This window comes from Papaver somniferum, chromosome 7, assembly GCF_003573695.1.
Source record: "Papaver somniferum cultivar HN1 chromosome 7, ASM357369v1, whole genome shotgun sequence".
Classification (NCBI taxonomy): Eukaryota; Viridiplantae; Streptophyta; class Magnoliopsida; order Ranunculales; family Papaveraceae; genus Papaver; species Papaver somniferum.
The window spans coordinates 224,907,618-224,931,981 of record NC_039364.1 but is presented as its reverse complement, the minus strand read 5'-3'; the positions used below and the strand labels follow the sequence as shown (position 1 = coordinate 224,931,981).

General features: G+C 36.5%; 1 protein-coding gene across 2 annotated transcripts; it reads right to left on the bottom strand.

Moving 5' to 3' along the window:
• Positions 1-45: 45 nt before the first annotated feature.
• Positions 46-7,763, bottom strand: LOC113293423 (coiled-coil domain-containing protein 93-like). 2 transcript variants are annotated; one of them, XM_026542065.1, is made up of 10 exons: positions 7,574-7,763; positions 7,224-7,340; positions 7,002-7,118; positions 5,831-6,004; positions 5,584-5,663; positions 4,641-4,680; positions 4,435-4,542; positions 3,253-3,333; positions 1,285-1,407; positions 46-88 (listed from the first exon to the last, which is right to left on the bottom strand). In XM_026542065.1, the coding sequence occupies exons 1-10, from the start codon at positions 7,589-7,591 to the stop codon at positions 65-67; spliced, it is 882 nt and encodes a 293-aa protein (XP_026397850.1). In that variant the 5' UTR covers positions 7,592-7,763; the 3' UTR covers positions 46-64. The 2 variants fall into 2 exon arrangements, with proteins under 2 accessions (XP_026397850.1, XP_026397849.1); XM_026542064.1 differs by lacking the exon at positions 46-88 and adding an exon at positions 331-626.
• Between the last annotated feature and the right edge of the window lie 16,601 nt (positions 7,764-24,364).

The following is a 24,364-nucleotide window of genomic DNA, read 5'->3' as shown; positions in this document are numbered from 1 at the left end:
CTCTTGAATTCAAAGCTATTTTGGGACTAACCTGTGAAGACAGAACTGGCGATCTTTTCGATGTTCAGCAAACCCCAGTAAGCTGAATCTGACCCCACATGGTCATCAATAATATAGCATGAGAACCATGCCTTCGCGAAGGGAAGAACCAGTTTTACTGTTTCCAGTTTGTTTGTTTTTATTTATCTTCTTTGTGATATGTACAAACTAACCGTAAACGAAAAAGAAGACATGTGAAAGCATCCAAGACAAATAACATGCCCGACCATAAAAATAGAAGATTCAAAACAAGAATGGCCCATGCTATCCATAACAATTTTGCAATTCAAATAACATAGAAGAATGTTCTATATGCTTTTCAGGGTTTGAGTTTACATTTACAGCTGAAGTTTTCAAGAAATCTACAAAGTAGTGGAGCAAGGACAGTAAAGAAATAACCTTAACCAAGGGAAAGCATTACATTTTTGAGCTAATAAAATTTCAAAAACCAAACTATTTATTGTAAATTCAGTCAGCTAAGTCAACTTAAGTCAACTATTAGAAGCTTGAAAAAGCTTGCACACGAGTGTTTGGTTACTCTATGCAGAAGTTTGCCTCCGAAGTTTCTCGTTCTTTGTGCATTCCCCCTGATAATTGTGACCGTTTTTAGAAACTCTACAGAGAACCCGAAAAGAAAAGCAACTAAAACAATAAAATATGATACCAAAATAAAAAAAACTTGCCCTGGCAATGGCATGGAGCCATGGACAAATATAATAGTTGGTAAGTTTTCTAAGTGAGAACCACCTCCTGTCCCTTGAGGAGGCAAAGAGACCTGGCAATGGCTGAAATTATTTTCTTGTATCCTATCGTTTTAGCAGAAAGTACTTCTAAACTTTTGAGTTTGTATAATCATAATCAGTCTGTCCTATTGAAGACAATGCCAAGACCATAAACATATAATATTTCTGTCCATTTTCCGCACATCAATCACTTCGGAAATAAAGACCTAAATATAGTGGAGAGACACTTTAAGCAGTTAAAATTCTTCTTCCATTATTCCTCATTTAAGTAGATATATAACAAAGAATGGTCTTTTTAGTTTTCTAATTTACTTTAAGTTACCAAATTCCCCAAGTCCTTTGTAATAACATTTACTAGGAATTTCGTCATTTACTTGTCATACTCTCAGTACTATCCAAAGTTACCAATAGCAATATTCCCTGAGCTTTTATTATATATATATATAAATTGCCAAAAATATCTATAACAGTAATTAGGTTTGGGAAATGTATTGAAGCTCACCTGGAAAGCCTTCAAAATGGAAGAACATCGCCTTTGCTCCACTACTGATGCAGCATTCTCCTCCTTGAAGACATCACATTTTCTCTGTTCTTCTTGCAGACCAAGCTGCACCTTTCCTAGCTTCTGCAAGAAAACGAATTTCCAGCATCATGAGAGACATGAAGGAAAATTCTGAGGAAAACTCACAAATCTCTATAATGACCAATGCATTACAAGTTATAACAGTTTATAGCTTTAGACAAAAATCTAAATTATGTAATCACGGGAACAAAAACACGAACTGCGATATCCATCTCAGCCAAGACATGACTAGATGTGTGATCCATCTAGGAACATGATTTAAGTACTAAAACCCTGGTTGTGGTAAATGTCATTTAACGCACATGAAAAAAGACTACTTGTCCAAGGTTAGTTGAAGAAAGAATCAGAAGAGAGGGTGCATGGGGTAAGTGGGGTGGGGAAGATTCAGTGTACTGTAATTTGAACTGCAGTATGTTGAGATGGATGATTTTTTTTTCAAAATAGATCTCAATCGAGTTTGTTTACTAGGACATTAAACACATTTTTTAACATTTAAGAGACTGAAGTGTTGCTTCATCAAATTGGTGTACAAACTGAATCAGTTTACTGAGGGATAGCCCGAAAACTTAAGAGGCAGTTGATCCCAGAGGGAGCCATGTGGATAAACCCAGCCAAGCACACTGTCTCATTTTTCTTTTACTGCACCAATTATAACGTTGCATTCACTTATATGTGGCTGAATGTCACCAAAATGTGATGATATTCGTGCTACAATCTGAAAATCCCCAATCACCAAGAGACATGGAGAGAAACAGATACATTTTTCTCCCAACTGCACCAATTATAATGTTGCATTCACTTATAGGTGACTGAACGTCACTAAGTGATGATACTCGTGCCACAATTTGAAAACCCCCAATCACCAAGAGACGCGAGGAGAAACAGATATATTTTTTTTGGTAGCGTAAGACTGATATTTCATGTGGTGATACCAACTACCTTAGTCGAAAAGACAAAAAAAAACTGTTGGATATAAAGATGCTTTACCCTGAGAAGGAGACACCTCACTAGTGGTGGATCCATGCACTATTTACCCCATTTTTCACAGACAAACTTACATGTTTGTGTACTTAAATACTTTTAGCACAGGACAGGTAAAAGCAATAAACAAAAACCCATGTGACTATCTGATGGCAGTCCTATGTGTCTGCTGGTTAACTTGATCATCAGGTAGTACGTTCATTCCAGACATCATGTATTCATATACACCAACTGGTTGAGGTTCAAACACTGATATTAATCATCTTTAAACATCCAGTTTCATATTGCCATCAGACTTAACAAGCTATTGATACTGCTTCATCACATGATCTGTGATAGTCACTGGGGTTTTTGGACCACCCATTCCAAACAGTTCTCGGTGCATATCAAATCTTCACTATGCTCATTAAGGTTCTGTCAGCGACTCCCACATGCAACAGATACAGTGGTGGGTTCACCTATGACTAACTTAAGTTTGGAAGCAAGTACAACTTCCAGTGAAGTTAAACGGTTAAAACTGCTGCTGTTGCCTATTGCTAAAGCAGTTTCTGATCATGTCAGTTCCTTTTATATATTGATTGTCCACATAATCAAAGTCTAGCCCAAATTAATGACACAAGAACTGCTTAATTTTCAAACTGGAAGGAGTACTGTCAAAAAGAATCTATAGATGACTACGAGAAAGAAAACTTTAATGGGCTTTTTCAGGTTCCCATGCTAATCTGACTGCATCAGACAAATGGAAAAAGAGGGAAGCATGGTCCTTTAACTACCAGTTAAAAAAATATCTTTCTTTGCTACAAAGATTTAAGCTTTTCATGGATAAATGGGCTGAATAGTTCTCTTTCTTTTCCCAGAAAAGCGAACTTTAGCAATTAACTAACATGTGATAGGAGGCATATTTACCTGTTGGGTTCCCTTTAACACTGCCTCCATGGAGCCAATAAGTTTTGCACGACCTGCTGTACTGGTCATCGCATCTTGAAACTAGAGACAAACATAAGTAAAAAGTCATGATTGAGTCAAAGGAAAATAATATTTTTGTGCACAAGAAATAGCTCTAATCACAAACCTTGAAATGAAGTACCCACATTAAGATAGGATGTATGAAACTCATAAGAAAAGTGCGTAGTTTGTAGTTTAGACATCAATTTGAGACTTGTAGCAAATTGATATCATAAAATCAAACAAAGTTTTAGTGTCTACTACAGAACAAGGAGAGATGCTTACAGAGACTGCTAATAATTTACCAACCAAATGATATGAAAATGTTTATCAGGTAGATATCTTCTGCACCACTGAAATGTAACACACTAGACTTTTAAAACATGTACTTGAAATAATATGGGGTTAGATCATTGACAACAATTTATAAATAAATTTTCAATATTCCTAGTGTTTCTGTGAAATAGTTATCTTTCCAGCACTTCATGTGTTATCAAAAAAAATTTTGGGTAATACAGCACTTCACTTCACATGTTATGAAATAAATATAAATTCTGTTTCCCTCATGTATCAATACATTTGCATAGGTCTCCCATCTGAACAGAAGCAACCAGTTCACATATACATACAGCTCTGTTCGCAATACCAAATTACGTCGACTGGGAAAGTTATCTGGGCTGCTGGCCGTCTGGACTGGTGACAGTTGCTTCAAAACAGATGGAAGCATGCTGCAGTGTCATAGTCTTTTAGATCCTAAGATTGTGTCTGGGTTGGTAATTTATGTTACTCAACATCGGGGTTAAAGGATATACATATGAGATTATAACTACGGACGCCCAAAGCAAAATAGGACAGAGTTGTAAGATAACAATCCAGGCATATCACTAAGTTTAAATATGTAACTTTAGGCACACTTTCAATGGTATTGCATGTGCAAGGTGCAAGCAGAGACAACCATCAAAAGAATAGACTGCACTGAATGTGAAACTTCGGCTTTTAATGACTAAACTCAAAGATCAAGATGCATACGGGAAGCATTATAAGTATGTCACTTGCATGACAAAGTTCAAACCAGACAAAGGTACATATATTAGATGCTCTCCTGCACCAAGGTTTAGCATAACAGAAATATTGCAAGCGAACCTGTGAACTTATGGAGTTTAATAAGGATGTTTCCTTCTGTACTAATTCCTTTATCTCCAAAAGAGCGTTATAAGTAGCATAATATTGACGAGTTTGTTGATGCTTTTCCTGTAGATGAGCAAAAACAAACACTTATAAATTCAAAATGATTCTGACTAGGTACCGCAGTCGGTAGTACTCAAAGAGACTGAAATGCATTTCCATACCTGTATTTGAACATACAATTCCGAAAACCTCCGTTCATACCTGAATATACAAATTTTTTAGGAGAATATACATTTAGCTGAAATGGATCTCTTATCTTACATTATCTTTTTCCAGAACTGATGATTATTATTATCACACCTCTAAATGAAAACTACACATTTAAAAGTGCAATGCGTGAAGTGTGGTTATTTGCTTATACCTTGTGATATTATGTGGTTATGTAGGAATTGACAAAACCAATGATTTCTTTTTTTTTTGATATCCTATGTGGTCAACATCACAAAAAGGATTAAAACAGTTTGTTGTCACATAGCAAAAACCCGCAATGACACATGCCAGGAGTTGCGAATATTTTCATGCAAGTTCCACAGACAAAAACCAAATTGCTAGAATCAGAATGGAGACTGGCAGAAATATGTCTCAATAGCAGATACGGTTCTAGACACTGTTGAGTGGAAAGACAATAGATGCTGCCATGTTGGTGAGTCATATACATGTAGGTTCGACCCGATATTTGGTCTTTAAAATAGCTAAAGGAACCTCTGTGGCTTATTGGGCAGGGAAGACCCTGCCGCACAAATAATATCTGGACATCGTAAGATACGCAATGCTCATTTAAGCACAGGTTTATCTGCTTGAACATCTAAGTGATATCTTCAAATTGCTCTTCTAGAAATATGTATGGATTTCGCAAAATCAGACCACTCATCTTCCTAGAAGTACATACAAATTGCAATTGAATTATCAAGTATACTCATTCCACCCCCTCCAAATTCCACTTCTACACTATGCCATGCAAAAACATTTACTGAAACTTGGTTAACAAGGAATCAACCACACAAGTTCTTGTAACCGAAAGGAAAAAAAGAAAAAGAAAAAAAGAGAGAGAGAGAGAGAGAAATAATATGATCTGCAAATTCTAAAAAGGAAGGATCAACGTACTGAATTAGTTCTGACGGGGATGGCTGATCATCAAGGCGTCGCTTCAATGATAGTACAGCCCTTAGTTTAGCAGCCAATTCCTAGGCAGCCAAAATTGTAACCATTTTTATTCAGTGAGAAAATTACTAAACATCAACATAACCTGGAAGATACAACTATACAAATGAACATATCATATATAAGGGCATGGCTAATGGCTACGACTTTTATTTACAACATAGCAACAGGAATAGACATATTTACATACAGTCTTTGCAGATTGCCAGTTTTCTCCTAGACCACGGAAGGATTGGAGATCACCAGAGTGGCTATTGATTTCCTCACTGTTGGATATCCTTTCCAGTTCATTGACCTCGGCTTGCAAATTGGAACGCTTTTGTTCGCAAGAAGTCCTGAGTTCGCCTTCTTGCTTTTCAAGAGCCTGTAAAACATTTTCACTCTTTGAATTCCTTACAGAAAATGAATAGCATGTCTTGCCTACCTCACATGATACCCAAAACGTTATACGAACATAATGATTCTTTGTAATCTTCATATGAAAAAGCAAGAAGTAAAAAAATGATCCATATAAAGTGAACACCACAAAATACAATCACGTAGCTTAAACGAAAACAAGCAGCCATCAACTTAAAGCACATATACAAAGACAAGCAGCCATCATCTCCAAAGACAAAAACAATGGAAATGAACCATCAAACATTATCATGAAGCTCACATGGAAACAATAGCTAGTTAGCTACCACTTGTTGTTGTAAACAAATGCTGATGTGAACATACAATCACTCCTCTAAGCTCATTAAGCACAAAGATAGAAGATTATCTGTCAAAATTATCTTACACTCCATGCAGAATCTTTAAAGCATTTACTTGCATACAAATTTCACCATAAGTGCCTTGAAATACACTGCGAAAATCATATAGAAGACACCCTCATTTTTACATTCAACAACTTAGATATCAGTTATACACTGACTCCTGGTGAGACTTTTCCCACATGGGAAATCACAGCCTAGCTAATCCATTCTATACACTGATCAAGTCCACTCGCACCCAAATAGTGATTCAGACGCCCACATACTTAACACTATCTGTAGACATAGGTAGGTAACATGCATAAGGCCATGGGCTATTGTTCCTAGGTGAATATCCACAACTTATTATATGTACGCATAGTTCAAGGGGATGTTCTGAAAGTAATACGTTCTTTTTCTGATGTTGGCTATACTTCCTCCGTTTTTTGGAAAAGAGATATTATCACTTTTTCAATTTGGCCTATTTTTAGGCTAAAATGAAAAAGTGATAGTATCTCTTTTCCAGCATCAGAGGGAATATTTGATATTAAATTGGCAGTCATGAAAGCAATTAAGTCAAAACATATTGACAAAGGATTCCATGTAAACGTAGAATAGAGAATGCACCTCCACAGATTCCAGTAGCACTTTCACCCTCTGCACGACATCAATATTACCATTTTCTTCATTGATATTTTCCCGCAGACGTTGCATCCCATTCTCAATAGTAGCCTTCTTTTGAATCTGCAACATGAAATAGGCCCATAAAGAACTAAACAAAGAATTAATGCACAATGTTGAGTCTAAATTGGCCAACCAGAAACTTTTCTCCAACTATAAACTACTAACCTGTTCATTCAAACTCGCACGCAACATCTCCGTTGATTTTTGGACATTATTTAACTCCTCCTCCAGCTGCTGGACCCTTTGCTCCTCCTCTTCAATCTCATTTAAAACAGACTTAACCTATGTTTTTACAGCATCAACAAGCAAATGCCAATTCAGACAAATTACTCAATTTACTAATTTATCAGTATAAGAATCCTAGTTTGAATGCAAACTACTCTACCAGATCACTTCTGCCACAAAATCAGTTAAAGAAAATGCCCATATTGATATTTTTCAGTTGCTGCAAATTTCTTGCCTGTAATCATTTTCAGGAAGGCTGAAACCCTAACTACAACGAGAGAAAGAAGTACCTGTGTTTGTATGACCATACTCGAGTGCGTCTTGATTAAGAAAATCAAAGGTTAGTTGCTGCAATTAGAATCAAAGGACCGGTGATTACGATGTGAACTTTGAACCGGGAAGAACCTAATTGAATTTGAATAACGCTGTAACTGTATAGTGCTTGAGAAAGAACAAAACACACACGAAACGGGTCCTGGGTTGGAGGGTCGTTAAGTTGTCCACTAAGAGCATCTCCAATGCTAGGGGTGAAGGTAATCTTAGGTGGAGGTCCTATTAATACCTTTTTATTGTGGGTCATTTCTATGGGGCTAAAGAAAAAATGAAAATTATATTTTGTACCTAAAACTTCATTTCCAATACCAAGATATTACTACTCTAAAACTTAGAGACAAATTAATTTCGGAATAAAGAATTGATTATGTGTCAAAAGACCTTGGGTCATGGAGAAGGTAAAGATATGACTTTCTCTTTTACCCTTTCTTATGAGATGGCATCCATGTCTAGGGGTGCACATACCCTACCCATATCCGCCAATCCTACCCTATCCGCCAGTGTTTTAACCGTATCGTATCCTACCCACTATTTGGCGGGTAGGGTAACGGATAAAGATTTTCTTAACCGCCGTTAGATGGGTAGGGTGACGGGTAAAGCTCGAAATTATCCTACCCTACCCGCCTACCCGCCTATTTATCTAACAATCGTTAGTAGCCGTTGATCTTTCTATTATTGATCATCTTTGTCGTTGGTTTTTTATTAATCAACTCAACCTAAAAACTAAATTCATTTTCGTTTCATCTCTTCATACTTCTCCTCTCTACACAGAAACTCCCAGAACCCTAAATTGAAAATCCAGTTTGTTTCTCAATAACTAGAAATCAAAGTTAGAAATCGAAGAGGAACCTCACTCTCATATCGAAGATCGAAACTCACTGTCACAATTCATTCATCGTCCTAACCGAAATCAAAACGTATGTATCAGTAAAAATCTAAAGTAACCATTTCCATCTAGTATATTTTTTACCTCCAAACACAAGAGTTTCAGGCTTACAGCTAAACTTTATCTTTGGGGTTTGTCAATTTTGGGTGCGAGATACCCTTAGTGGTTTTGTTTTTACAAATTTCTTCTGCCCTTAATTCAATTGGTTAGTTATTTGATCAAGGTGTTGTAGATTGATTTCATTTTTTCAATTTATAACTTGGATAGGTCGTAATGACCATGATTGCATGTTTTCTTAATTTGTTTTAGGGAAATTAAATTAGGGTTCCTTATTTTTACATGAATTATGGGTTTCTTTGTTTTCTTGAAATGACCTAGTGTTGCCTCCGTTGTTCTTCTAGTACTGTTTCACGAGGCTCGTCCAGGATGAAACTAGGAATTGGGATGACCCTGAACTTCTCACTTCCAACATCGAATGCAATTATGACGTCGGGATCAGTAGGAACATAATCCCTAAAAATATCCTCGCAGCTCATCAGCTTGTTTGTCCAATAGATGGTACCATTTGCATGCACTCCAGAACTACTTGGAGGCACCACCTCATTAATTTTTATCAAGTTGTTCTTGTTTGGAGCCACATTGATCCTTCGCCATTTAGTGTCACGACCCACTGTCAGTGCCTCCCAACTTGCACAGCTACTAGCAGAGTCACTATAAAACCCACGAAAATGCTCGGGTATAGAAGAGATGTCAACGAGACCTCATATTCCCTCTCAAGATGCATCTCAATTTGTGCAACGAAGGGCCAGTACTGTTGCACCTCCGCCACCTCCACCTCCACCTCCACCATCTTCTCAACTTGAGGTCAGAGAAAGTAAGAAGCGGAAGAGGATATCTTGGGTATGGGGGCATTTTACGACGAGTTTTGATGAAGATGGTATTAAATGGGAGAAGTGTAACCATTGTGAAGGCATGATGCTTTTGTTTGTTCATTTTTCCCTAGTTAGATTGGCAGTACCATTGGGTACATATTTAGATAGGATGGCTTTTATTTGCTGTGTTGTTGCAAGATTTCATTTTTATTTTTTGGGAAGCATTTTTTGTATACACAGTCAAGGTAGTAACTAGTAACCAGAAAATCCAGAATATAGAAAATTAAAAAAGAAAGAAAAAAAAAACGGTTATACCCGCCACCCTATCCTACCCGACCCGCCAATTAATGGGTCGGGTAGGACCTTATCCGTTTAGTGGCGGGTAGGGTGGCGGGTAAAAAATTTCTTACCCGCCAGTCAGCGGGTAGGGTGGCGAAATAGGCCATATCCTATCCACCCTACCCGTTGTGCAGCCCTATCCATGTCATGTTTTTACCTTGACCTTGGCTAGAAAATTGCTAAATCCTATGTGTCATGTCTTTTTAAGACCTTCACCCCTAGCATTGGAGATGCTCTAAAGAGCAAATCCAGTGGAAGTGGGAAAAATTATCAATTTATGGGTCCAGACCTCCAGGTGGATAGACCCAGCTTCTTACATGGAAAAACACGTGATCCTTCTGTTTTAAAAAGACCGTCCTCTATTCCATTTCCGTCTGTTTCAAAATTGTGTCCAACTTCTGTTCATAGGCGTATTTTTTCAATGAACTCTCTATTATAGCCTTTAATTTTTTATATTCATAAATGCATATTAATAGGACCTAATCTAAAATATTAAATAAATTTGTACAACTAAAGAAACAAATATATCCTTCATTCCTTTTAAAAAGACAATATATTTGGCTCCAAGATTTAAATCCCTAAAAAGTTTATACTCCATAAATTCGATATCTTTTAATTTTCTTTTTTTATTTCCTATTTACAATCATCTTAACAATTTTAGGAAGTTTTTAATACTTGCATTTTGATTAACATAAAATAGGTAAAAAATTAAGGGTAGTCAGGTAAAGTATTACGGTCTCCTTAATATTTTGACAAAGTCAAAAGGGACTGTCTTTTTGAAACAGAGTGCCTCAGTCATTATTGTTGAGTTGATCGTCCTCAACAGAACCACTTGTCTCATTTGGAGTCGAGGCTTGTCCCAGTGGGGGTAGTGTATATTTTAACTGTTAAATCCAACGGCTTCTTATTATACCTATAATCATCTTCCATGCACTAATAAACTCATAGTTTCTATCTATCGGATTTCTTCAATCAAACTTCTTCCATTAATCTATTTCTTGTTTTAAGTTGTTTCAATCAAATTTATTCCTTTTTATGGATCATAATTCCGAAAATCGGGAAGGAAGTAACATTGTGATATCTCCAATAACAACAACAAAAGTGGATGCTTCAAGTGATCAGATGGATGAAGATTCAGACGATGAGGCAAATTTGACGAACACCATGATATAATTATACACTGGGCAGGTACCGCGAGCAGTATTGACAAGAAGATATAAGTGAAGATTTCAATAGGAAGGACATCAACAGATGGTGCGTGATTATTCAACATGTGTGTTTACTCTAATGAAATTTTCAACGGCGCTTTCGTAGGCTACAATACTTGGTTACTAGGCTTATCGGAAAGCTTTGTCGGGTAATCCTAAATGCAATTATCAATTTGATGCATGAAATTTATGGGGACATAATATTGAACAAAAGTTCATAGGAGCTCTAAGAATTCTAGGTTATGGTCTACCAGCTAATTCTTGTGATGAGTACATTTGCAATGCGAAAAAAACAACATACGAAAATTTCGGTATTGTTAGAGCATTGCTCGGTTGAACCCATAAGTTTTGCTATCTCAAGCTTGTTTTCAATGTTAATTAGGTGATCAAAACTATATCTTGATTTATAGTTTACTAAGTCAAGTGAGTTGTAGTTGAGTATCAGAGATCACCCTTGATGACTGAAGATCGACGAAGACATTTTGGAGAACTTTTGTATCAGGGATATATGTGAAGACTGGACCATACTATTTTATTCACTATACCATCATTCTATCTATTAAGACTATGTCGTATGACTTATAATAGATTAAAAAAGAAGATGCTTCGAGTCAAGCTTGAGTTGTGAAAAATCTCGAAATATGATTTAGCGATTGGATGTTCAAACTAAGGATATCAAATGTTATGAATAACGCTTTTCAAGCTAAGTTAATGTGAATTGTGGATACGGTGAGAGGTTGGTATATATTGGTGTTTTACACCATGTTTGTTTTGATAGGTTATGGTTCAAAAGTTGAACCAAATCGTTTGAAAGAAAGTGGTGTTGAGATATACTCACATCACCGGGACTTTCGGTATTGGTACGATCTTAAAGTTTACTTTAAGTAGAACAATCTTGTTAAAGATGTTCATACTTCCGAAATGAGAAAGAATTCTAGTTTACGCCTATCTTGTTATTAACAAGATTGAGATTACAAATTTGTTGAATTTGATCATTGTACTACTACAAATGATAGGTTATGGATAAAATATTTGAATATAATATTACAATTTTATCGTTACATGAATTGAATTTTGAATATTTGAAATATGTGTTTTTGCCATGCTTTTAAGAAATAAATGAGTTAGTGATGAATATGAGCATGTTATATTTTCTTATAAACTTGGTGAACTTTTTGAGTAACATGTATGTAATCTTACCTAACTCATAAAAGCATGTACATTTTCAAATCTTACACAACTTGCAATGATATTGGATGAGATAAAGTATTTAAGAATTTTATAAAGATGCTTCGAGTAACTTGTCATGATATCAAATATGATTTTTGAGTAGTGAATTAGGCAATGTTGCTTTCAAGAAAATTGTTTGAATTTTTTCTCTATATTTTGCAAAACGTTTTGGGTTTAGATCATTGGTTTATTAGTTTTTCACAATTTTTGGGATCTTTGGATATTGTTTTAAAATTCTTGTTTGAGTCAAAAAAAATAGTGGGGGTTCCATACCATATATTTTAACATCTTTGATTTAATATAGAGGAACTAGAAAAATGAAGATGAATGATCCTAGAAAAGCATATTTATAGTGAGACTAAAATGTAATCATGGATATTTTGTTGCTTATAATTTGGAAGATAACATCTCATAAAATGTAACTTTGTTCATTCAAAAATTTAATCTTTTGAAAAATAAATTTGTGAACCTATTATCTTTAGACAAGCAAACAGAAAATTGTTGACACTTGCATTCATATAGCTAAATTAACTTAAATGCTTGTTTTGTTGACGTTGTTTCTACGATATTTGACTTGGTATATTCATAAGTAGAAATATATACTTTTGTGTAAGTTAAAGATGAGAATCTATGTAAACCAAGCATGGAAAACTGTGTAGTTTCTACAATAAAAAAAATAAATAAAAGTTAGATAAGTTATCATTTATATTCTGAAACCAACTTTAAAATAATTTATGATTTATTCGAATGATTTCAGAATTGATGAAAGTGAAATGCACAATACACTTTGTTTTGTTAAAACACATAAGACATTTCCAGAAGTGCTTTCCGCATGTGTCTTCTTATGTAGAAGTGTGGATGTGCATATAACCTTGGCAAACTGGGTTTGAGCATCCAATAGTTCTCTGCAGACAATTTTTTTTTCTTTCGGTGATCTTCTTATTTACAGTGGTAGCATTGTCACTTCTTTAATTTGGATTTCAGTTTCAAGTGTTTTCACGTCTGCCTTTTTCATGTTATTTAACCTTCATAACATTATCTAGCATTCAAGGTTCTTTAAGGCAGTTAGGATATTGACATTGGAAATACCTAATCCTTGTTTATTGTAATTCAATGACAATTATGATGCCTGAAATAACCTCCTTGTGAACACTTAGAATACATCCAAGGCACTATATCAAACTGTGGTTATCCATGAAACATAATGGACAAACCTCTATTGCTTTCGTACATAATGTATATGTTAATCCATAAAGCCTAATCATATGGACTCATGATTTTTTAGAAGATATAAGTAGTTATACAAAATGAGATAGCTTGGATTGTCATAGGGATTTTAACCAAATCTTGGATCAATCTGACAAACAAGGGGAGGGGGATGCCCTTCAATAGTCTTCAAGGTGAACCTAATAAAAGTCTATTAGAAAGGTTATCTTTCTTTAATCAAGGTTTTAATGGTGACAGTTATACGTGAAATAACAAAAGACAAGGTAACAAAAACATAATGTAAAGATTAAATAAAACTTATATTCATGCATGTAGGAAAATACAACATCTAGAGACAAACCTCACACATCGAACTCATATTGGTTCTAACCATAGTCTTCTTCGGCTGGAACTAGGTTCTAACTCTGTTCTGAGCATAATTACACTTTCAGATTTTGGAATACATAGATTAAAGAGAAGTCATGCATATATATATATACTTCCTCCGTCCCTAATTATATGACCTAGTTGTAGTTTGCACAATTTTTAAGACAAGGATGTTAGTAAAATTTAGAAATGATTTATCTCTTAAATTATATCACGGTTTTTCGTAAAATTTATACCGTTGAAAAGCATTTTAAAACACTTACGTAATGAATATAAACATAACTATCAAATTATAAATATTTCTTATAGTAACAAAAATAGGTCATCTATTTATGGGACAAAACTTAAAACCAAGTAGGTCATCTAATTAGGGACGGAGAGAGTAATACATAGTACATGGGGTACATCTCTGCTAAATGCTAATGAGGTAATCATTTCAAACCTTCATTGCCTAGAGGGAAAATCTTTCTTTTTGGAAAAATGTTTTTGGAGCCTCTGACAAGAAAATCTCAAAAGCTTTAAAACATTTGAAGAGTCTAAATGGTACTAAACATTATGAAAATAGACGTCATCATATTAACAATAAAATGTTGAAATTAGAACTATTTTGTGATACTCGGAAGACAATAGCAAAACAATTATCACTAAGAGCAACACATGTCTTCTAAGCAAAAATTATCTTTTAAAAATTTTGTCCTAGATTTAAGAGATACGAGTATATAATTAAGGCCCTACAGTTATGAAGGAGTGGGAATAGAACTCATGTCATGTTCTCAACCATGCATCTCCAAAGTAGGGGAGGATTCAAATGAGCTCACATTAAAAAATCTTGAGATGTTATTTAAGCCGATATGAAAAGAATTTTAAAGTCGTATGTTCTTGGCATTTAAGGTCAACAAGGCATACATACATATGGATAAATCAGAACATCGGTAAAAAAATTTGTTTTGTTTTGTTTTGTTTTGCCGAAGTATCCAACATGTTTTCAGTATATTGCTTTTAAAAGGTGTTTGAGTTTTTTAAGCAATAATATTAAGGTGTTAGTAAAAAGAATGTGATATTGTTAATGAAGGTAGATTATAAAGGAAAAAGCATCGTGCGTGCACCTTTTCTAGTTATACACAAAGAAAGGTGGTTTAGAACATAAATACTTTCTAGAAACCCTAACCACGGGGAGAGATTGATGTGACTGTGTATATATCTATGACCATCATCTCTAAGTGCCTCCTGATTAAAGAATACTAAATATAATTGCAGTAGTTGTAGTTATAAGACCATAGACCGTAAACTTGGCAATGAAGGAAAGGTTTGAGCATTGGACAACTAACCGATAAGAGTGCCTATGTTTAGTGTGTATTAGGACTAATGCATGTAAACACAACCTTTACAACATCAAGAAAAACAAGTTTCAAAATGACACCATTGTGTGCAAAAGGATTGGATATCAAAATAAATGCCAAATAAATATAAGCAAACATTAAAAATAATATATGAGAAAACTGATCCGTTTGTTATAACAGGTGACGGCCTATAGTACATCCAAACAGTGTACTTATCTTCACAGTTCACACCATATCTACACGCTTTATATATAAAATTTAGCAGTTGATTTTCTTTCACATGGAAAGACTAAAGACTTTCAAGCCAACATGTACATACACAAGATTGACCTATACAAATATCATGCCTTGAAAAACTTGCTAATTACAACTTATAGTTTAACCACATTAATATAAGACTTTCAACCACATTATCTTTGATTATATATATAAGTAGCAAGTAGCTATTTAAAACTCTTTATTCGTCTCTATATATGCATGGTTAATTGTGTGCATATATATACAAAGAAATAACATTCGAAGTAAAGAGAAAGGTTATACATTTAACAAAAATAAACACCTGTAGATATGAGTTTTGAGATTCAAATGCCATGCATTGATTTCACTAAACACCCCAAAGATTTAGTTGAGGGAAGTGAAGGTTGGATTATGTAAACTAGTTAGAGAAGCTGGTGAAGTTTATGGTGGTTTTCAAGTGATTTATGATAAGATTCCCGTGGAATTACACGAAAAAATGTTCCAAGGATCGAAGAGTTTGTTTGATCTACCGCTGGAGACAAACAAAAGATATCCGACGACTCAAAATCTCACAATGGATATACTGGGAAGTTCAAATTCGCTCCTTTGTATGAAAGTTTAACCCTACCCAATCAGTGATGGAGCCATGATTTTTGGGTAGGTGGTGCTTTGTGGAAAAATATTTATACCTTCACAAAGTGGAAAAGATATTTATACCTTCACAAATATTGGTCTTATTATATACAATTGTAGATGGTGGATTTTCGACAAAGGCTAAAATCGTAAAACCATAATTGTACATGCTCCTGATCTAACAATCAGAGGAGTATTGAGGCTCATGTATCTAATTGAAGCATGAAAGCTCATGCCACAAGAATCTTTGACTGAGTATATTGTATCTCAGAGCATGCGTGAATATGCAGTCTCTCAACTGAGGCAACGACATATCTCATGAATACTGAGCAATTTCAGTAATTACTTTTATATAGAATCGAACGATTGGACGACTCCTAGACAGCTTGCCTGCTAGTATAGAGAAATAACGTCTTCAGGATGTAACAATGTTTTTCCTGACTATATAAAAGATATGTGTATAGAATCATTATGATTGGACGACTCCTAGACAACTTTCCTGCTAGTATAGAGCAATAACGTCTTCAGGATGCAACAATGTGTTTTCCCTGACTATACTATACATAATAAATATGACGCTTCAACTAGCTCATATCACCCAATCCTTTAATAATTAATGCTCCTAGACGACATGCCTGCTAGGATAGAGCCATCAATTAATTATTAATCATTAGATTCATTAACTGAATCCTTAGAAAATATTCTACGTTCTTCATAATATTTCATTACTTCAATTCATGGTTCTTCCCAGCAGAACTCCATGGGTTAGTGATAAATATTCAACGTACGGGCATCTGAGCCACCATCGAGTAAGCCCCAAGGAAATGGTGCAAGTGTATTTAGCAATAAATCCACGAGCACCTGAATGCACGAACGAACATTCGATAACACGAAGGAACGATCAAACCGTGGAGAAATTATAATAATAAAACATCTAAAGAAGGCGTTAAGGGGACCAAGTCCACCGGCCGGCCGATCATGCCGCCGTGGTCGGTCCCACGCTTCTCCCTTTATTTTATCATGTTTTATTATTTTCTTTGATCCCATGAAAATCCCTTCAATTGATGAAATTCCTTCATTTCATGATATTTCCTTCACATTAAGGAAATTGTACAAAAATTACATAAAATTAGAAAAGGTGTCACGGGACCGTGGTCATTAGCCAGCCGACCATGCCCTAGCCGTGAACGCCTTGTAATTCCTTATTTTATTAATTATTTTCATCATCTCATGGAAATTCCTTAATCCTATGAAACTCCTTCGTTTCTTGGTATTTCCTTCACATTAAGGAAATTATACAAAAATTACATAAAATTAGGAAAGGTGTTACGGGACCGTGGTCATTAGCTGGCCAACCATGCCCTAGCCGTGAACGGTCCCACACCTTGTAATTCCTTATTTTATTAATTATATTTCCATCATCTCATGGAAATTCCTTAATCCTATGAAACTCCTTCGTTTCATGGTATTTCCTTCACATTAAGAAAATTATACAAAAATTACATAAAATTAGGAAAGGTGTCACGAGACCGTGGTCATTAGGCTGCCGGCCATGCTCTAGCCGTGACCGGTCCCACACCTTGTAATTCCTTATTTTATTAATTATTTCCATCATCTCATGGAAATTCCTTAATCCTATGAAACTCCTTTATTTCATGGTATTTCCTTCACATTAAGGGAATTATACAAAAATTATATAAAATTAGGAAAGGTGTCACAGGACCGTGGTCACTAGCCGGCCAGCCGTGCCCTAGCCGTGACCGGTCCCACACCTTGTAATTCCTTATTTTATTAATTATTTCCATCATCCCGTGATCAACATTTTAGTTAAATATACTCGGTTAAGTTACCAATATTTTGAATTGATATTTTATTTGGTCCTGTTACCAATAATTCATCGAACGAGCAATACTTGCTCAGACTAAGGAATATTGGTTCAACTATCAATATTCAACAATTCATCAAGTGAACAATATTTTTTCACCTTAACTATCAACATTTATTCGACAATTGTACTTCTGTCTCAACAGACACGTTTAATTCATGAGTCCCAGAACATTTGTTCGACTCAGCAATGCAAGGACTCATTGTCCTATGAAGTCAGCAACTGACTAACTAAATACACGTCTGCCTGCCTTGCAGACTCCACAATCACGAGACATCAATCGTGTCACATGGGGGATATTAACTAGGGTTTTGGTCTGGTGTCCTACGGCACGTGTGTTCACCCACGATGAGAATGTGACTAAGTCGTGCAAGCAGTTGAAGGATGGACAACCAACCAAACCTCCGCACTATGAGAAACTGGTTTTACATGATTTCCCACGTTACCACTCTTCGACTTCAGTCACTGTCACACTTATTGGGATCAAGGTGTCTACTGCTCTTGCAATATAAATAGTTCTCTGAACCCATGATTAAAACAACAAACAATTCTCGATAGACAGTTTTCGTTTAAACGAACTCATCGTCTTAGCAATTACTCTCAACTGAGTGAACTCAATAATTTAGAAACTATTTTCACGCAAAATACACAACACACCAACAATCTTTGATCACCATTGATCTCACACATTTCTCAGCTTCCTTCCTACAGATCGATCCATTCTCTCTTGTGACCGAATTGACTCTGGAACGACCATTGTCTTGGTTTAGGCCGGAGTCCTACAGATTGATCTCTCGAACTTAAAGCACTCCCTTCTTTCAGTGCATCTGTGTGAGGTTAAACATTTCGCTCGGTTCAAGGAGTCTCCTCCGCGCGGTCGTCTCCTCAATTCCGTAAAAACCAGCAAATCGTTTTTCCCCATCTACAGATTAGCGACCACAATGGGAGATCATTCTCTGTTACAAATCACAATTTCATCAAATATGGTCGATTATAGGGAGGTCTCAGAAACATCCAATCTCAATCTATTATCTCCCAGTACTGGCGAATTTCTTCCAATTACTACTAAACTCGGTTGGCCTGCTCAAGCTCCCACAGAGGCTATGAACACTCAAAGCTCAACCACCATTGATGATCTGATGAAAATACTAAATGATGTTGTAACAAATCAAGTGGAAATTGTCAAGATACATACGAGGTGTTCTCCCTTGAAAGTTCTTACAGATCAGTTATCAGGGGAACCAACATACGGTCGCTCTAAAAAGAATGCTGCTGGTAATCCTTCCTATGTTACTACTGGTGTTAATTTTGTTTCTAAGATCCATACCTCCACCATCAACGATGAATACAAAGTCCACGCCCATGCTAAGCGCAAAAGGCTCTACCAGTCTAGCTTGGACATTCACGAAAGCTCGGAATAATTCTCAAGAATTCATAAAGAAGACCCGTCCGTTTTGGCATGCTTCAATAAAGAATATTACATTGAAGGGATAATGCCATTTTATAAATCCTTTTTATAGGATTTACATTCTCGGATCATAGCCAAAGCAACTGACCGGTCGACTGCTGCTTTACTCAGCCAATCCGAGCCATTCCAGAATAAAGAAGTTTGCAAGGGTATAAGGATAAATGGGTATTCTTCCAATCCAAAACTCAACCTCCATCTTTCCATGAATGTTGTTGCTGAAGGAAGTAAAATAAAAACCGAGGCACAACAACACAAGCATGCTTCTCCAGTTCTCCAGGCTCCTCCACAAAGAAAGGATAATCAAACCCGAAATGCACAAATGTGGACTCTCAGTGTCAACAAAATGACCAGACAGACCCGGCCTTCCGTCTTTCCATTAAAAAAGTGATTGAGTTGCTAGAAGTCTGGATCTAAGATGGTGCAATCAAATTTCCATACGTCAAGAAAAAGCCGACTGAAGAAGAAATGGAGAATCCTCGTTATTGTCGCTTTCATAGGTTCGTCAATCATCCAACAAGTGACTGCAAGGTTTTGAAGCGCATCTTCAAGGAAAAGATCGAATCAGGAGAACTTAACCTGGGAACTGAAGGGGTGTACAAGGATCCTCTCTCAGTCAGGACAATATCTCTCTGAACAACCTGTCAAAGAAGTGGTTCATGGTCGAACATATGTGTGAAATGTTTTATCCGTCGAAGGCACAAAGGAAAAACATGTTCACAATACTGAATCACATCGTATCAGGGAGACGACTGTTCATTTTCGGAAATACTTCATGGGGCTTCAGCCACAGACAAGGAGATGCACGACCGTGGACTGCTTACCATAGCCGATCTCAAAGGAAAAAAATTTGGAAGAACGTTGATCCGCCATCAACATAATTCCACTGAAGACTCTTAGAGCCGCATGCATCACTCGAAAAGAAGCTACTCATGTTCCCATCTCAATCAAGAATCATGAAGGAACGGTCAGAGATGCTTATGGCTACATTACTCTCAAGATAAAAATAGATAGAAGCCAAGTTTCTTATAGTCAAGGAAGATTCAGGATATGACATGATCCTCGGACGAACATGGATCCATGGATGCTGACAAAACGCCTTTGGTTTCACATATCTCCAACGAAGAAGGTTCGATCCAAGGGATTTGGTGAGCGCTCTGTCGTCATGACACTAGGAGGAATTTCTGATGAGGTTGAAACAAGAACCCGAAGAAGGTGCATTGACATTTCTCAAAATATTCTGCACTCAGGAAAGTCTCATTCCTCCTATGTCCATATCATATATTCTTCTACATGCTCTCCTAGCATGGGGACTCAATTCTGCTACCAACTCAGCCATTGCAAGACGTCATGAATGGATATCTTCACCACAACAATATTTTATCAAGTGGTCGCACCTATTCGAATCGAGCATCTCACTGGAATGTTCATTTTAGAGACGATATGCAATCATGACAAAGAATGTCTTGGATGTACTCCTGTTCCGCATTCAGAAATGTCCACCGCCGAATTATGGAAAAGTGTTGACGCCTGTACGAGCATGAAATCTCACACGTTGGAGGACTAATGAAGGAAAAGCCGAACAGAAGATATAACAGGGACAACATGATCATGCGTAAGACGTTCTCTTAAGGGATCTGATGCATTGACCCTCGAGCATCTTAAGTTTGAAGAAGGATTTTCTTAATTTATCCGTGTTGATCAATCCCTCCAAAACATATGCAATACTTGCATTCAGTAATTGAATCTCTTTTAGCAATCAACATCAGTTTATTTAAATGAAAATCTTTATCAAACCAAAAGAAAATCCCTACAACAGTCAATCGCCTACTTTTCCAAGACCAACTGAAAATCAAAAAATGCTCATCTCTCGGTGCCTTATTCTAAGAAGCCTTCAAATTGTACTCCCAATCAAAGTGTACACCTTCTATACTGGCGCCTCTAGCTTCAGCACAAATATCTCAACGATGACACACTTATTTAACACCAGCACGATCAAAGTGTAACTGAATTTATCCCATGATAAGACTTCTGAAGCAGATGCAACATCATTCATCCATGGATGGCACAAACTTCTTCAACATACACCGGGGACTTGATCTTATTGGAGAAATCAATTTTATTTCAATAAATGTTATCCACATAACAAGTTATTGCAACCTGATGTGATTCCATGAAACTTCATCAACGGGTCTCTCTACATCACAAGCCCCTGTACGATTGAGGAACTTCCTCTCTTCACCGATCACATCCAGAATGGAAACTGCCGCTGCTATCTACCGCAAAAACATCGATTCCCTGACAAGGCACTTCACAATAAAGGTTCGGGAGAATTTGGGTTAAACCCTACACCCTCATCTTAGGGACGCTCAACTCATCAATTAGTTCGTGAATGTAAAGGCTCACTGGATAAAGGAGTAAAGACAATGTCGATAATCATGGATCTAGCCTTTTCGGTCTCTGGAGAAACTCCGACCATAGTATCGGCATCAACAAGTATTTCTGGAGAAAATTCTATCGTGATCCAACATCAACGACGGTCTCAGGGGCAAGATCCTCATGACCAGCTTCATCAACTATCCGTTCTCTGAAGTGTTACTCAATGATTCATATCAAGGTGTGTAGACATGAAATATGTTCACATGAAATTCTCTTCGAAGCTTGCACAACAGGCGGGCACAATCCCAAGTCTTCCAGAAGATGTTCTCATCACCTCTACAAATGAGATACAACATACTTCAGCCCATGGGTTTACAAAAACGTACTAATGAGTGATCAATGGGACAATACTTCCTTAACGAAAGATGTTCCTCTATGTCTCTTCTACAACATACCAAAAGGGCGTATCAATCAGACATACGAGCTGAAAGATATGGCCTCTACACTCAAGTTCATGGAATCTGAAAACTTGCACGGGATTACAAGTTACAAATGTGCACGCTTTGTTGGCTGACCTAGACAACTCCAAATTCGGTGATTCTTTTCTCATATGATAACTCGGTCTCTTAGCTTCAAAAGTTGGGTGCAAGCACCGAATTCCGACGATGTATGAGGTTCCTACAACCTCCAGAGCATGCAACATGCAAGCAGAAATTCGTGGACGGGATTGATAACCTCTACAGTCGATCGATGTCCACCAGGTCTTTTCACTAAGTCCTTCATCAAGGTACCTCCTACTTCGACCATCTAGGAGTTTACATAAAGTTTTTTGTACCTGGGTCCTCTATCTAGGTCTTTCCAGAAGAAGGGAAAAAGAAAGGGAGAGATTTAACAAAATACTGGGGACTGACGGTCCACTGATCATGACGATCAGTTCACAGTCCAAGACTCATGACTGGCACCAAGTTCACCTATGCTAACCATTCGTCATAAAACGAATGCTACAACCAATACATACAACCATGGTCATTACATCATCCCCTTTTGAGAGCAACCTCAGTTAAGGTCCCGTGACCAAGATTTCAGAAGTGATGTTTCTACGACTGACAGAAACAAGATGGCACTGAAAACACATGCTCATGTATCAATCATGGGTCCTGATCTCGAATGTGTCAATGTCATTAAAATCCTTCACCAACCGTTCAAGACATAAGTGAATGGTCTAAAGACACAACAGATGTTTTTTACAACAAGCTCGTCTGAGATGATTTTACACTGTCCCGCACAAAGAAGAAATATGGGAGAAACTGGTGAATAATTTAGGAATGAATCATATACCATTCTCTTCGTATGGATGTCTTCTACAACATATCCAAAATTTACAACAATTGGATAAACGAGCAAAGATATGTGGCTGAAACATTGGATTACATGCCAGCTGAAAATTTTCTGAAAGTTTCCTGGAAGTTTACTATTTCGTCGATTTCGGCCCTTAAACGTGCTCAAAAGCCGAAACGCTTCTTTGTTAAAGCTTGGAAATTTTCTGGGGATGAAGAAACATGGGTAGATCACAAAAATCCGACATCGGACAAAGATTCTACAACAATTTCAATGAAGACCTAACTTCTGAATTTTCTGATAAATTATGACGAAATTCTTCATTCATCCACATTGGATCAGGATCTACACAATCAACGCAAAGCCGAAATTCATCTTCAGTCGATAGTCTCACTTGCTGAAGTCGGCGGTGCTTCTGCCGATGAGGGGCGACTCCTAGATGATCGAGAGGCATACAATGTGTCAACTTTCCAGCGTCTCTGAAAGGTTGATTTACCTCGGTATGAACATACGCAGAAGTCTTCATCTTTGAATTGATTTTTTTGGAACGTACCCCAGAAGAGCCACTATCTGAGGCGAAAGACATGGAGTCATGGATATACCAATAACAAACACGCAACAAAAACGGTAACAATCCAACTCTTACCTATTTACGATTTCACTAGTTGTAATGATTATAACGTCAGAATTTCGAAAAATTGCTCATTCCTTAAAACCTGCAAAGACGAGCAAAACTCATTATTCAAAATCATGACTTGATGTTCATAAAACCGTAAACTACTCACGTGAACTTTAACATCCACTTTTTTTTTCAAAAATTGGACAGACGTCCATTCTACAATTGTGAAAACTTACATACAAACATTATTTCACCATGTATAATCGTCTACTTTCAACAGTTGTTCAAAATCAAAACATTGGTTTACAAAAATATATATATTTAACGTGAAACTCACGTAAGTTTGAAAAGAATAATATATATTTGCTCCCTCGCGCGAGCATCTGTCTTTGAAGCGAGAGTATATTTTCAAAGATTTCTGAAAGTTCGAAGATAAAAAATTTCATGAAAGTTCCTAAACAAAATTTTATTGCTAACAGACGCACGTCTGTTCAAAAAAAATAATCTCTCGTACGAGCATCCACCTTTGAAACGAGAGTTTATTCCACTTTGTGAAATCTCACATATTTAAAAATAAATTTTGTTTTTCGTGAATGCTCATAGACAAAAATTTTATCATTAGACTCAGGTCTATTTTGTTTGTTTCTTAAACTAACGAACGAACGAACGTCCGCGTTAAAACGGATTTCCTTTCTTGGGCCCGGACTCGTGAATCCTAAATCAA

Bases quoted from the DNA above. Each gene is read 5' to 3' on its own strand.
- LOC113293423 (XM_026542064.1), bottom strand. The intron at 4,681-5,583 runs GTACGTTGATCC...TTGTATATTCAG, and splicing joins TCCCCGTCAGAACTAATTCA to GTATGAACGGAGGTTTTCGG. The intron at 3,334-4,434 runs GTTCGCTTGCAA...GTTTGTCTCTAG, and splicing joins TAAACTCCATAAGTTCACAG to TTTCAAGATGCGATGACCAG.